Source organism: Beta vulgaris, chromosome 8 (genome assembly GCF_026745355.1).
Source record: "Beta vulgaris subsp. vulgaris cultivar EL10 chromosome 8, EL10.2, whole genome shotgun sequence".
NCBI lineage: Eukaryota > Viridiplantae > Streptophyta > Magnoliopsida > Caryophyllales > Amaranthaceae > Beta > Beta vulgaris.
The window spans coordinates 12,988,574-13,004,842 of record NC_079209.1 but is presented as its reverse complement, the minus strand read 5'-3'; the positions used below and the strand labels follow the sequence as shown (position 1 = coordinate 13,004,842).

The 16,269-nt window shown below is 33.0% G+C and overlaps 1 protein-coding gene across 1 annotated transcript; it reads right to left on the bottom strand.

Moving 5' to 3' along the window:
• Positions 1 to 809: 809 nt before the first annotated feature.
• Positions 810 to 4,407, bottom strand: LOC104883094 (G-type lectin S-receptor-like serine/threonine-protein kinase At1g11300). Its single transcript, XM_010667548.4, has 6 exons — positions 2,931 to 4,407; positions 2,226 to 2,548; positions 1,928 to 2,138; positions 1,560 to 1,797; positions 1,329 to 1,479; positions 810 to 1,237 (listed from the first exon to the last, which is right to left on the bottom strand). The coding sequence occupies exons 1-6, from the start codon at positions 4,222 to 4,224 to the stop codon at positions 929 to 931; spliced, it is 2,526 nt and encodes an 841-aa protein (XP_010665850.1). The 5' UTR covers positions 4,225 to 4,407; the 3' UTR covers positions 810 to 928.
• Between the last annotated feature and the right edge of the window lie 11,862 nt (positions 4,408 to 16,269).

Sequence of the window (16,269 nt, the reverse complement as noted above, 5' to 3'; positions counted from 1 at the left end):
CACACACTTCATGTGTTTGAATTACATGGGTGTAAGTTTCTTTGCATTTGAGGTCCAAAATAAAAGGTAAAATGACGAACAAAATGTTGTTTATAAGGAGTTATCGGTTCAGCTTGGGATTCTTTCTTCTAGCATCATGTAGGAAAAAGAGGTTTGAATTCGACAAATTTGAATTTGATTGAACTGGACTCTTGCACTCCTAAATACATTTTTGAACAAACTCAAGAAGTGGGTATAATAAAAAGGACTAAAGATGCCTGTTACTCTAGTACTTTGGCTTGTAACCTTTTTTCTTTTTTTTTGGTTCTCAATAACAACTTTGAATTGCAAAAAAGAAAGACTAAAGAATAATCGAACAAGAAGTTTGTGGGAATAAATAACATGTATGATGCATTGAGATATGATAGAAAGCAGACATGCTGTGCTAGAGAGTCAGAATTTAAGTATGTCGTACTGTAAGCTCGCATATATGCTATGATGAAGTGCATAGAATATGCTCTCAGGTGAAGCGTTGTGCCTGCAATCGATTTAGGAGCTGCTAATTGTTTCAAACTGCTCGAATGTTACTCACTGCATGACTGTATCTAACTCTTGGACTTTTTTCCGATTTAGATGTCATGCATTTACTAGATAATATTATCTTTGTGGAACAATCAGATAAATTTCTACTGTATTCCAGGTACTGTAGATGTTCTTCAAATTTCAGTCCATACTGTCCTCGTCCACAATTCCTTTTTGTTTGATTTCTTGAATTCAGAAGAATAAAATCAAGGATGAATTATTCAGAGGTAGTACCACCATTACCTATATTAGTCTTTGTAAAGAATCTTTTGTAATTTATTCTTCTTACACTTGGTCAAAGTTTAGTATTTAAGAAAATCAGATAGAAAGAAGTGAAAGTTCATCCCCTTCTTTATAAAGAGATACACTACCGAGCAATCAAAGTTGTTATAGTAACATCATTCGTGGAGGAAGTTTCATCTGTGATTTGACATGATCCGGTATCAGCAGATGTCTGATGTTGTGTAAACCCTGGCGACTTTGGATTTGGAAGATCCATAATATCTTTGACAAGCATGGACATAACTACTGAAGTCTTCGGTCTGTCTCTGGCAAACTCTTGTACACACAACAACCCTACATGAATGCACCTTACGATCTCTTCTTGGGAGTCTGAACTAGAAATTGATGGATCAATTAGTGAAATGATAGTTTTCTCATTCCACAATTTCCAAGCCTGGAACAATCATGAGCAGTTATATAAGTTTTAAGAATGTAGAAACATCAAAAGGTTGCTCAAGGGCACAAACATGTCTTGAATAACTTACATATCCTAACAAACTCAAGAAATCATCCTGGTTCCAAAAGCTCCTGTTTTTCTTTCCACTTACTATCTCCAGTAATAACACTCCGAAGCTAAATATGTCAGACTTTTCGGAGAAGTGTCCTTCCATTGCATACTCAGGAGACATGTACCCACTGTCATGTTGATTGAAAATGATGTTAAGATACTCTTTTGATAACAAATACAACTTCAAGTTTGGGTTGATGATACTTACTATGTTCCGACTACCCTTTGGGTACTAGCTTGATCTTGATTCCCTCCGAAGATTCGAGCCATGCCAAAGTCTGAAATTTTTGGGTTTAGGTCTTCGTCTAGTAAAATGTTACTTGCTTTTAGATCTCGATGAATAATTTTCAGTCTTGAATCTCTGTGAAGGTAAAGTAGACCTCGACATACCCCTTGGATGATGTTCAAACGTTTTTCCCACTGAGAAAGCTCCTGCTGTTGTGGATCTGCTCAAGTGTAACCAAACAGACCACACAATACATCAAATTATGTTCATAAAAGTTCTGATAGAAAAACAATCATATCTGTCTGTTACAGACCAGTTTTACATTAAGATCGGAACAATTGAATACCAACCAAATAGAAAAGCATCCAAGCTTTTATTGGGCAAGTACTCATATATCAACATCTTCTCTTCCCCCTCTATACAACATCCTAAAAGTTTCACTAGATTCCGGTGTTGAAGTTTTGAAATCAGTTCAACTTCGTTCATGAACTCTTCTGCACCTTGTCCTGATGCCCTTGAAAGCCTTTTCACTGCTATTTCTTGTCCATTTTCTAGTCTTCCCTGCAAACAAACATCAAATTTCCTCCTTAAAGTTCTGCTGCATTATATTAAAGTAATCGGAATACATTTTGAACGAATTCATAATACCTTGTATACTTCACCAAATCCACCCCTCCCAAGCATATTGTTGTTACTGAAGTCATCTGTTGCTAGTATCAGATCTTTAAGTTTCAATACTTGCAAGTCATGAATTACAACTTCGCTTTTGTCTTTGAATCCATATGAGATTGATTTTTCTTTCTTTGCAACTTTCTTTCCTGTTCGGGATTTGATATATCTATCTGATTGGATTTTACCCTTTGGTTGAGCTCTCCATTTCCAAAGGAAGTATAAGATTATGGTTATGACAACTACTGTAGCTGCTAGAAGCACACTTACAGCAACAATTACTTTGCTTCTCTTACTATTACCTGCAAAACATAGTAATATATTGTGGATAAACATACATGCGTACTGGGTAGGGAACTGAGAAGCAAATCACATGAACAACAACACCCGGTAAGGTAACCCCTCTGTCCCCAAAACCTCTATTATACACCCGGTGACCCGGGTGTATGACAAACTGTCAGGTTCTTTTGCTGGCAAGGTTTCAGAAGGTTTCCATATAGAAATCATAACTGGTAGAGTTAGGTAAAGGTGAAGCTAAATTCAGCACATTTGCTCATTTGGAAGAGCATGCTTATGTGCTCACTTAAAAACTAGCAATTAAGAGTTGTGATTTTGCCTTATTAGTAAGGTTTTGGAAGGTTCAGATAGACCAATTAAATATGAAGACTTGCAAAGAAAACTTACCTAGCTCTGATTGTTCGAGTCGAATGAAGAGTTCCATCCCTCCAGGAGAAAGATTCTCAATGTCAATCAAGCTCCCGCTCCATCTCAAACACCCGATTCCTGTATCATGTGTATAAGCCACACAAGAGCAATTATTCAGGCAGGTAATTCTACACTGACTTGGATTCAGACCAACCACCCATTCAGCATTATCTGGCACTTTTGTCATCTTTAACCTCATAAACCCATCTTCCTTTCCTCCTTGTACTCCACATTGCAAATTCTTTCTTCTTTGACACCCACTTGACCAATTCCCTCTCTTCCATTCCTCCTCATTCTTTGGCACAAACCCTTTCAAACAGCTGCAAATTCGTTTATTTTTCGGATTACAGTTTCCAAATTCTCCACACTTGCCATAAGTATCACATTCATTTTCTGGTGCGTGCCATGCAGTCTCCCAATTCTTCTTGCTGTCATCCCAAAATGTTTCAGCTAATGTTCCAGCATAACTTATGACATAACGGGGCAACAATGTCTCATTCGCACCAGTAAATGCCAGGGAAACAATATCTTGTCCTTCCTCCTGTGCGAATGCCCCTGTATTAACGATGATGTTACCAATACCAGTATCGTGATATCTTGTTCCCACAAAAATGTTCCCATTCCAAGGTCCACTTCGCCAATACGGGCGATCTCCATCCCAGATAAATATCTGAAAAATCCCAAAAGAATTAATACCCACTGAGAACCTTCCAACTGATGGGTCTGAAGGACTTCTCCAAGCTTGCAAACCTCTCCTTAATTCAGAATTTTTGTTAAAACTAAACCTCATATTTGGTAAAACTGAGTCTGTAGGATGCTGAAAACTCTGCCATACAGTCGTCTCGTTCCCACTACTCCTATTGAGTGGTAATCCTTGTACAATAAGGTTCCCGGAATCTTGAAGTTGAGCCACTATGACACGAGTATTTATAGAATGAGTGACATTTGACGACCAAAGAGTATGATTTTGGGCATTTGATACTTGAAGATTTCCATCAACTGATATTCTTAGCACACCAGTAGAATCAGTTAGAGGATTGTACCTGTTAGCTACCCAAACTACTTGTTTTATAGAGGGTTGATTGTACCAGATTCCAACGTAACGATTTGTTGAGTTAGGAGGGCTGAAAAATCCTAATTTGTAAATGCTATTTTTGGAAACTATTGTTTCTGGGTCTCTCAGAAACTGAGTTGCTGTAATTCTGTCTATGGCAGAACAAAGTTTTGAACTGAAAACTATAATGAACAAAAGATATGAATAAACAAAATTCATTTTTTGGTCAATTAATCTTACCTGATTGCATCTTCCTTTTTGCTCCTTTTTTTATGATGAAAATTTGAATGGTAAGATTGTAATATTTTTCCTCACTTTGGTTCAGAAGTCTTAGATTTGGATTTTTGTGGAGAAACATGTGAACTTGGATGTACTTCTAAGTTCTAAATTCTAATGATTTTGTTCGGTTTCTTTTTAATTCCATAAGGGTATTTTTGAACAGTATTTTTCATTAATAATTTCAGACGAGAAAAGATATGGATGACCAAACTTGAGTGCTTTTAGTCAAAAATGGTCCTCTTTAAGCAAATATCTAGAGCTAATTAGTGAGAAAAGATGCATGGTTAAATGTTCACCATAAAGCTTTTTTTTTTTTAACAAATGATCTATATATCTTCAGCTAATAAATCTTAAACTCATTATAGATGGGGTTGTTTCTCTGACAATCAGACTCCTATTTATTTTTTTTTTATACTCCTCCGTTTCATTTTAATTTACTCATTTTACTTTGGAGATAACTAAAGAGGAATTACAAAAGTATGAGAGAGAAAATAAAAAGGTGGAGAGAGAAACAAAATAGTGTGAATGACATGGGTGGAAAAAAATGAGAAAGTAGATGTGATATGTTACCAAAAATAGAAAAAGTAAAAAAGGAGAGTGGATAGATTAAAAAGAAACGGAGGGAGTATATTTTATCAACCTCAACGTGAATCTCTCCTTTTATATCGTTAATTTACTCTTTGTTTTACTTTTTCTGCAGATTCTTTTCATGGCCAACTGATAACACAACATGGATGATTAGGGGTGTGCACAAACCGGATCGGACCAGAATTTGAACCGGACTGGAGATTCTGCTCCGCCGAATATCAGGATTCCGGTCCACCGGTCCAGTGCGGTCCAAACCAGAAAAATTCCAGTCTGGACCGGTTGGACCGGAATTTCTATTATTCTAGGAAAAAAAAAGTTTATATGTTAAAAAAAATTAAAAGATAGAAATTTATACTTAAAAACCTACTATTTATTCTTTTAGGATTATTGTTATTAAAATTATTAATTTTTAATGTATATAATTTATAAATATATTCAAATAAAATGAAAATGTTTTCTTTTTTTTGAAAAAAAATTCCGGTCCGGGACATTTATAAATATATTCAAATAAAATGAAAAAGTTTTCTTTTTTTTGAAAAAAAATTCCGGTCCAAAAGGTCCCGGACCGGAAAAATTCCGGTCCCGGTCCAAGAAAATTTTGGTCCGCCGGTCCCGTCCTAGATCGGTGCATACCCCTATGGATGACCAACTCGAGTGCTTTTATAGTAAATGACTCAATGGTGCTATTCACTCAAATAGAATTGGGTATAATTGTAAGGTTTACGGATTTTCTGATTTCTCTACTCTCTGTCAAATTTTTAGGTGTCCAAGGATATACCAACTAAAATAGATGACATTTACATATATTATTTATTTGATAATGGTTTCTTTTTGTTTTTCTTCTAAAAATTATTCGTATATTAGATGAGAATGGTATAATTGAATTTGAGGGTGTGTTTCATGATTAGGCTGAGAAAATAGACTCAAGTATGATCTGGTTAAATAAGTGATACTTCACATTGTCGACTCATGGGGGCTTAGTGTTTTGCCGATATCTTTTAAACAAGCAGCTCGTCTTGCAAGAGACCGCCTAATTATAACATTATAATTAGGCAGGCCCAAGTCCAAACAAAATGAGCTAACCAGCCCATATTGCAAATTTTAAATAAAACACGACAGCGTTCTCTATCCTCCGCGCTTCTCTCTCCTCTCTTCACTCTTGAGTCTTCATTCTCTTCAATGGTGGAAATCCTCCATAGCAGCTCCATCTTCACCTTCTCCGATTTCTTCTCCAATTACAAGGAGGCCTAATTTCAATGAGATTATCTTCGATTACAAGGATATCGAATTTCACTGAGATTATCTCCGACATAGCATCAAAATTCCCCCGCAAATCTTTCCAATCTCCTTTTTTTCTCTCCTCTCGTCGCCCTCAATCCTCCAGACGCAGCTTCGTCGTCCGCGCTTCTGTATGCCTTCTCATTTCAATTGCTAATTTGTATGTTGCTGCTAAATTTGATTGTTGTTTGTAGTTTCTGGAAAATTATTTCAGATTTTGGAACTTCAATTGACTGTATGTGTTTGGTGTAGTAGGGGAAATTGCATATTCGATTGTGAAAGTGAATTGAATTGACTTACATTTTGAAGTTTGTAACTTTTCCATTCACATTTTATTCAATTTTTTGATTTCTGTGGTAGAATCTTGTTAATTTAGTAAAACTAATGTAAATTTTTATTAAAAAAAGTTGAGAAATGTTATTTCTTACACATTTTGATCGACATTCAGACAAAATTCGAGGTTTGGTTTTGGGATAGAACATGGAAGAAGTAGTAATTACAGGCATTAAGTATCCACTTTAACTCATTTCGTAACCTGTTTAGATTTATTTGTGACCACTTTAACTCAGTTCATTCGTTTAGTGAGAAGTTTCAAATTCAATTACTTATTGCTTTCCTAATTCTTCTACAAGGCTAAATAAGTTCTCATTGCAACATACTGCTCTCTTAATGAATTGTCATTTGAGTTCTTGTTATTTGAAAGATGCTTAATTTTCTGGCAGTTTGTTTCATCAAGTAACTAGTTTACTTCCTTATGTGACCAGTCTAAATTCTTTGGTAACCACTTTATTTTTTTGTAAGCATTTTAAATCATTTGGTTTTCGCTGTAAATGAATTTGCTATATAATCTGATTCCACAGGCACAAAAACAACAACCTCAAATTCCCACCAAGCAAGTAGATGAAGCTAATCAAGCGTTTTGCAAGAGATCGAAAAGATACCAAGACATACCCAACACAACCACTATAGTTCTGCAAAAGCTGCAAAAACCATCTCCCTCAAAGCAAAACTCTCCTGTGAAGGAATCCGGGCCAACAACTAGATCCTCTCCAAGAAAGTAGTTTGAACAAAAACTGATTTGGTTACTAACATTGATGATTAATTAGTTTTGAACAAAAGTAAAACTTTATGTAATTAGTAGAATATAAACAAAACAATTACCACTGGTTTGTTATTTTGCAGAATTATGCTGAGTGGTACTCAACTTTAGGTTCTAATTACAAGTTATGTTGATCAGTAAGTTTTGTGTTCTTAAGTGACTGTTATGTGTCAATTAGAGACCATGATATGCCAATTAGTCACTATTTCATGATGACTTTATATTTCTTGAAATTAAAGACTACTTAAATTCATTTGATGCTTGTTCAAATTAGTCATTTATTCATTTGATGATTACTTTAATTTTAAAAAAAATACAAAGCTGAACACTAATATATTTCAATAAGTGACTATTTAAATTCATTTGGTACCTAATTTAAGCTAATTGGTGCCCACTTTAATCTATTTACTGAATATTTAAGAAATCAAATGACAAAATATATAATAATAACTGAGAAACTTCAAATGTGAAATGGAAAGAACCAACTGTATTTATTACCATAATCACTAACAAAATGTCACTCCAATTACATGTGTGGGTTCTTTAAATGTTTAAAAAATAATAAGTGACCAACAATAACCATTGTGTCACCAACATAAATCATTATGTGACCACTATAATAATTCAAGAAGCTACAACAATCTAGCATTCTTTAACTCCGTTTCATGCTCAGCTTATGGAGAATCATAAAACTTTTGACGTTGTCTAGGTGGTGACAAATCATCACGCCCTGGTGAAGGAGTGTCGTTACGTTGGTGATACTGTCGTGGTGGTAACTACAAAAAAAACAAAAAATAGATTCTGTAAAAAAACAATGCAATGCAGTACAATGGAACAGAGCAACTTAAAATCAGATGAAAAATTCGAAAATCATAGACGAAAAACAGAGGATTTAACAAAAACATAATTCGAAATTACCTTAGAACTATTGATTGCAAGTAATCAAGTTTCACCTTCTCATATCTCTCATCAACAAACAACTAAAAATCAGAGATGGAAAATTACAAGCAAGTTGATGATGATTCGAAATCAGCAATATAATCACCACTCCACAAAACCACTCCACGAAATTTAATCCAAGATATTTAATTCAAGCGTCCGGAGGTTAAGAATCAACAAAACCACTCCAAAAGATTATCAAAAATTAACCAAATCATCATTACAAATAGGGGTGTAAGTTATTTGGTTAAAAACCGAAAACCAAACCAAACCAAATCGAATTAGTAATTTGGTTTGATTTTTTTTGAAATTCGGTTTGGTTTGGATTCAAAAAAATCATTTTTTCGGTTTTTCGGTTCGGATTGGTTTTGATTTTGGAAAACCGAAAAAACCGAATTATTGTCTATTATTTTTTTGTGTTTCTTTTTTTTAATATTAATTACGAAAATACAAAAATATTGTCACTTAAAATACAAATTATCAGAAAGTTTGGTTTAAATTCGGTTTGGTTTTTATCTTGGTTTGATTTAATTTCATTTCGGTTTGGTTTGGATTTTGGAATAATAAAAAAATTGGTTTGCTTTGGTTTGGATTTTGAAAGATAAAAAAATCCGGTTTGGTTTGGTTTTTGGTTTCATATTTTGGTTTGGTTTTGTTTGGATTGAGTCGAATTTCGGTTTGGATTTGGTTTGGAAATTTCAAAACCGAATTTAATTCAGTTTGGTTTGGTTTTGACCTAAAACCAAACCAAAAACCGAACTTACACCCCTAATTACAAATACAACGTTATGGATAAAATGCAGGATCAAAATCACACAGATTTCAACTACTTAAATGATCACAATTTCATAAAATCACCACGAATGAAAGAATTCAACTCGCAAATGTTCATTTAAAAGAAAAACTGAAATTAACAAACAAATGTTACTAAAACTGCGTCATTAGGAAGTAACTGAAACTCGAAATTTAATTCAAGCATTTAAAACCACTCCACAAGAGTCTGTATAATCAACTAAATCATAATCTCATATTCAACTTATTCGACGAAATGCAGGATCAAACTCACAAACAAAAAAGAGAAAAAGAAAAAGAGGAGAGAGAAATTATCTGCAAAAAAGATGAAAATCACATTTAAAAAACAAACAGATCTAAAAATGAAATGGAAGAAACAAGATCGAAATTAACAAAAACCAAACCTCGAATTTCGTCTGAATGTCGATCGAACACACCTTCATCATCCTTCTAATTCAGTATCCAGAAACCCTAATTGAACAAATACCAACAATCCTTTCAAATTTTCGAGCAGAGAGAAACTGAGAATGAGTTAGATAAAATAGGAGGAGAAACTGAGAAAGGAGTGAGAAAGACGTGAGATGAGCAGAGAGAAAGAGGTGAGGTGAGCACAAAGACTCATGAGGGAGAAAAAAGTAATGACGCTGCGTTGGGAATTGGGATTCGTAGTTGTGTTGAAAAAGGTTGGGCTTCTCTATTAGAATTGGGCCTGACTGGTCTAACTTTAATGTTAAAGTTAGGCAGTCTTTCTAAATAATTTGTGTTAAACAAGAAATGATCATTTTTACCATAATTGGAATAGTTATTCCTAGGATGGGTAAACAAAAGTTACACCAATTATGATATATTTTTACTCTCCCCTGCTCAAAGAAACTTTGACTGATTTTCTTTTTTCATTTACTAAGGATTATAATGGGTAAGTAAGTAATTTTATCCTTTAATGGGGTATGAGAAGAGTAGGAATTTTTTCCTTACATAATGCAAAAGTAGGTTTTAATTCCCAAAATATGCCCCAAAAAAAATAATTCCCTGCATACCGTCCACGTAGGACAGCACGCGAGAAACTTTTTTTGTTTTAAATTAAGCAAAACCGCTACTCGAAGTAGCGGTTTACAAAAAAATATATATATAAATAAATAAATTTTCTTTTTGTGTGTGTGTGTTGTGTGAACCGCTACTTCGAGTAGCAGTTCATTACTCAAGTAGCAAAGTTTGATTTGTGCTTGCAATATTTTGCCCAAGTAAACCGCTACTCAGAGTAACGGTTTGTATTTATAAACCGCTACTGTGAGTAGCAGTTTATGTGGGCAAAAACAAAAAAAAAAATCAGTTTCTCGCGTGTCGTCCTACGTGGACAGTACGCAGGGAATTTTTTTTTTTTGGGCATATTTTGGGAATTAAAACCCACTTTTGCATTATTCAAGGAAAAATTTCAGAAGAGTAGAGATAATTTGTTGGGAGTATATTACCTTAAAACTTAGAAGGATCCCTTCCAAAATATTATCTTAGAAAGAAAATAGATAAAATATTATTTCATGGACAAACCAAATTGAAAATTAGGGTAAATTTGTAGAAAAGAATATATAGAAGTGAGTTCATGTGAGAGTGAATACTTATATGAGAAATGAGAATGAATTTTACACGATATAACTCTTATGAATAAGTGATGTAACTCTAATGAAGACATGTAACTCCAAAAACAAAATATTTGAAAAAAAAAATCAATAAAAACATTTTTTTTTTGAATTTCAAATTTTTTTTTAGATGGATATAACTCTAATGAATAAGTGTTGTAACTCTAAACCAATCGTGTGGTTGAGATTCATTCTCATTTCTCATATATATATATATATATATAGAGGAGTGCTCTTGTGAGAACACCTCTTCTATATGAGAACACTTTTTTATGTGAGAACAAATCTGGACCTTTGGATCTAATCTAATTTAACCATCCTAAATACACTTATGAGTAATGGCATTTTCGTAATTTAGTTTAACCCTTACCTCCTTATTCCCCCACCCTTTCACGCTACTTATTTTCTCTCTCTATCTTCTCTTTCTCACTCCTCTGTATTGTCGTTCATGGAGTTTTAGTTCTTCAAAGTTTTAGTTCGATTATTTGCGGATTGAACACTATTTTTTCTAGAAATTGTGTTGGTTACTATGATACAGCAGAGGGTCACTATGATATATAGCAAATGGTTGTGTTGGCTACTATGATACAATAGAGGGTCACTATGATATCTGGCAGAGGGTTGTGTTGGTTACTATGATACAACAGAGGGTCACTATGATATAGCAGAGGGTCACCATGAATAATATTTTTTTTCTTGACTAATTTTCGTTAAACATGTGATAGATTGGTTATTATGATATAATACATGGTCACTATGATATTTTCTCATAGTTTTGCAGGCTTAGTTGTTCAATGTCATTTTCTTGATTCTCTTGGTAACCTACGGATGAGATTCATTCTCACATAAAAAAGTGTTCTCACATAGGGACCTATTCTCACCGGATCCCAACCCTATACATAATAGGTCCCTATGTGAGAACACTTTTTTATGTGAGAATGAATCTCATCTGTAGGTTACCAAGAGAATCAAGAAAACGACATTGAGCAACTAAGCCTGCAAAACTATGAGAAAATATCATAGTGACCATGTATTATATCATAATAACCCATCTATCACACGTTTAAAGAAATTAGTCAAGAAAAAAAAAATATTTACTATTTTCATATCATGGTGACCCTCTGCTATATCATAGTGACCCTCTGCTGTATCATAGTAACCAACACAACCCTCTGCTATATATCATAGTGACCCTCTGCTGTATCATAGTAACCAACACAACCCTCTGCTATATACCATAGTGACCCTCTGCTGTATCATAGTAACCAACACAACCCTCTGTTATATATCATAGTGACCCTCTGTTGTATCATAGTAACCAACACAGTCCTCTGCTATATATCATAGTGACTCTCTGTTGTATCATAGTAACCAACACAATTTCTGAAAAAAATAGTGTGGAATCCGCAAATAATCGAACTAAAACTTTGAAGAACTAAAACTCCATGAACGACGATACATAGGAGAGAGAAAGAGAAGATAGATCACAAATAGTTATATACAACGGATGTAAGAAATACAAATATGTTTAGTCACCTCATATCACCAAAAAAAATGCTAGCCTTGTTTGTTAAAGAGAAGTTTAGGGAAAAATTAGAGATTTGAACTTATATTATAGGATTCGACTAGTCAATCCTCTGATTTGAGTATTCGGTAAATAGAGGTCCCAATTAGCTTTATCGATCCCAAAAAGTTCTTTTTTAAAAAGCTAGAATGATGAGATTTATGACATTAGAGGTTTGGGAATAAGTGGATCAATTACATTTATGTCCTAAAGTTATTGAAAATTACATTAATAAAATAATAAAAGGTATAACAACATATTATGTACATGTCTTTGTTGGTCATTTTACACAATTATGTAACAATCAACTATCAGCTACTTACCAAACACCTTTATACAAAAATCTAATACAAACCGCTAGTCAATTCAGCTAATACAATCAGCTATCAGCTAATACAATCAGTTATCAGCTCATACAATAAGCTATTAGGTATCAACTAATACAATCAGCTAACAACTAACAACCATTCGCTAGTTGCCAAACAGAGCCATTCATTTACAAAGTTTCTTTTTTGAGATTCTAGCCAACTAAACATATTGTATAAAATGCATTTGTTGTGCAAAACATCTACTATCAAATACAATAGCCTTGTTTGGTAAAGAGAGGTTTGAGGCGAAATTAGAGGTTTGAATTTATATTAGAGGATTTGGCTAGTCAATTCTCTAAATTTGATTATTTGATAAAGAGAGGTTTCAAGTAGATTATTAAGCCCAAAAAGCTATTTTAAAAAAAAATGGGGTGAGGAGATTTTTGACATTAGAGGTTTAGGAATAAGTAGATTAATTAAATTTATGTTCTAAAGTTGTTGAGAAGTACATTAATAAATAATAAAAGATACAACAACATATTATGCATATCTCTTTGTTGGTCGTTTTACACAATTATGTAGCAGTCAGATATCAACTACTTTCCAAACACCTTTATACAAACAGTTGATACAAATAGCTAGTCAAAACAACTAATATAACTAACAACTATCCACTAATTGCCAAATAATACCAATATGTGCCTTGATACTTTTTAAAAAAATTTGTTAATATAAACTACATTGGCTCTCGCATGAAACCTAGTATAACTAATAAAGCCTCTCATAACTTTTTTTTTTTTTTTTTTTTTGAGGGGAAGCCTCTCATAACTTAATGGGTAGAAGATGAAATGACTTACCATCCTTTCCATTTTTCATTATCATGTGTCTTGATACTAGATCCACTAGCTACAATGAAGATATATATAAGCAAATAGTTTTTCTCTTTCTCTTTGTCTATGCATATCTATACAAATATATTAAAAAGGCGTGTGAAAGAAAGTGATTCATTAGTTACAACGAAGATGTATATAAACAAATAGTTTTTCTCTTTCTCTTTGTCTATGCATATCTATACAAATATATTAAAAGGCGTGCGAAAAAAAGACTATGTGTCACATGGCACTCTCCTCAAATTTCTACTTTATGTTCATATATACTCCTGACTTTTAAAAAAAAATGTGTATGTGCAAGGTATCGAACACATGACCTTTGAAATGAAAAATAAGAGTTTAACCATCAATTCACTATGACTTTGTTGTTTAATGTTCCAAATAAAATATGACAAAGCGTTGTAATAATTATAGTTAGTTAACTAAAAAGACTTAACACGTATGTACTCGCTCTGTTTTTTTGTTGCTACATTGTTGCATGCACAACAATTTATGCATTGTCAAGTTCAACCTTTTTGAAGTGTACTTTTTGATCCAAATATAAAATAATGAGAAAAAGTGGAAAACCTCAATTTGCAAAAATAGCAAATAAGAAATACATAGATTATAAAAAAAATAGACTATTTTTATCACAATTTCAACATGGCGTCGATGGGTTTTTTTTTTTTGTAAATAGGTAGTTCTTTATGCAAAACAAATTAATTGGTAAATTTTTCCTGTGTAGTATTTTTGGATGGAAAAAGAGAAGAACAAATATAAATTTATTACTTTATGGTGGGTCAAGTACCCCAAATAAAGAAAATGTAGCAATTAAAAAGAAACAACCCTTTAAGGAAAATGTAACATTTAAAAAAACTGGAGGAGCTACATCTGTAACACTCTTATTACGTAACTTGCAAGAGTATTGTTTTCAAACTCAAAACTTTTAATTTTTTTTTTTTACTTATCACGTCGTGACGAGAATTCTCAATTTGATAATGGACAAAAAATACGAAAAATAAATTATGAAATTAAAAATTACAACATATTTATTTATTATAACTTACCCGAGGCATCACCTGCGAAAAAAACTGGTTTTATAATAGTTTTTCGCAAACAGGCGCTCCACACAACCCACATGCTTAGATAAAAAAAAAAATTTAGTTTTTCAATACTAAAATTAACCTAATTATGATTCAAATGAGCAATTAAGCAATCATTATTCCCATTAAGGTAGTTACATGTACCTCTACAAGCTTATCGATATCGGACTAAAGGTTGCCTTACAATGGAAAGTCCACATAATACAGCTTTGAAATGATAGAAACTGTAAAATGTAAATGAGCTGGAAACTGCCCGGAATATTACTGGATAATTTTGATGGGATAATTTATTCAATATCCACTATATTACAAACAAGTATCACGCTTAGATCCATAATTTGATCAAAAGAATTTGAAATTTGACTTATTTGCTGTCAGCTCCAATTGTCATGTTTCCGAATTCCAAGTCTACGATGAACAATAGAATTCAACTATTTAATTGGCTTGTTCAACCCTGATTCGTAGAAAGTAGAAACATAATTGCTTTGTTTATTTTTTCCTCTTCCACTGAAGCAATTCTTTTTAAATGGAAAAAAAAAATGGTTCTAGAAGATATGTACGTTCCCCAAATTGTTTATTGGATGAAAAGGATAGCAAATGCATTATGCATCATTCGTCTTTAATAGATAATAGATTTCCACAGTTCTTGGACATGCTAATATGCCTTTATACTTCATACAAAATTCAATGCTTAGCTTTTATCCCTTTTTTTTTTTTAATCTATGGCAGCTCTATAATCTTATTCTCGCCTTAATTCAAGGTCCCATGCTTTTAATAACTCGCTCCATGTAATTAGGAGGTGCATGGCCTGCTTTGAAAGTCATATGCTTTCAAACACACCTTGACTCCATACATGGGTGTTTTCGATTTATTTTGTTTAATATATCGAGTCTGTTTTAGTTTTAATTTTAGGTCCATCTATTTAGATTAATTAGTAGGATACAATATAAAGCTTATTATCTAACTTCTCCCAGTATATTATGTAATTTGTACTCTCTCCTTCCGAAACTTAATAAAATTTGTTCTCCTTGCTGTGTGGACTCTAACACATTATTAGTGAACAATATTAAATTCTTCAGTTAATTATTCTTTAAGTCTTCGTTGTTTATTGCATCAGCTAGATAGTTACAACATATTTAATGTTGTTGGCCATTTGGTGTCTCGAGAATCAATTGCCATAACTAATATATGTTTTCATCAGCTAGCTTGTGGTTAGGGAGTTGTTCAAATTTGACCAAATGTGCTAGGTTTATATATTGCCAATATTGGAATTGCGACAATTAAAATCTAGCTAGCTCAGCAACAAATCGGGATCATAGACTTGGGGATCAAATTATCATTTTCATTGGACCGAGGAATAGATCAAAAATATTTGTCTAGACCGGTCCAATCTTGAGAATCCCGAGATCTTGATTCGTTTGTCCGGATCAACATCTACAATGTAAAATGTCATTAGTAAACAAAAAAATAACTAGAAAAAATTGTACCAACAATCCCAAAATTTAGGGTGTCTTTCCATATTAATCTCAAGTATGATTTATTTATGAATGATATTAAGTTTGCTGACCTGCTTGGTCTTTGGTGACCTTTTGTTTAGAACATACGCAATACCTTTTAGAACATGTGCAACACTTTTTAGAATATACTTAACCTTTTGTTTTTAAAACATATTCAACACTTTTGAGAACGTACGCAACGCAACACTTTTTAGAATTTATGAGTTTTAGAACATGAACCCATCTTTTTAGAATGTAAAAATCCAATCAATACATACATATAATACACATGTTCTGAATTTTCAAGCTTATGTA

What these genes read in the sequence shown, in the direction of transcription:
- LOC104883094 (XM_010667548.4), bottom strand. Translation starts at nt 4,224, where the DNA reads ATGAATTTTGTTTATTCATATCTTTTGTTCATTATAGTTTTCAGTTCA. An exon ending in ACTCGAACAATCAGAGCTAG is followed by an intron (nt 2,549 to 2,930) that starts GTAAGTTTTCTT and finishes TATGTTTTGCAG; the next exon opens with GTAATAGTAAGAGAAGCAAA. An exon ending in CTTGGATGCTTTTCTATTTG is followed by an intron (nt 1,798 to 1,927) that starts GTTGGTATTCAA and finishes ACACTTGAGCAG; the next exon opens with ATCCACAACAGCAGGAGCTT.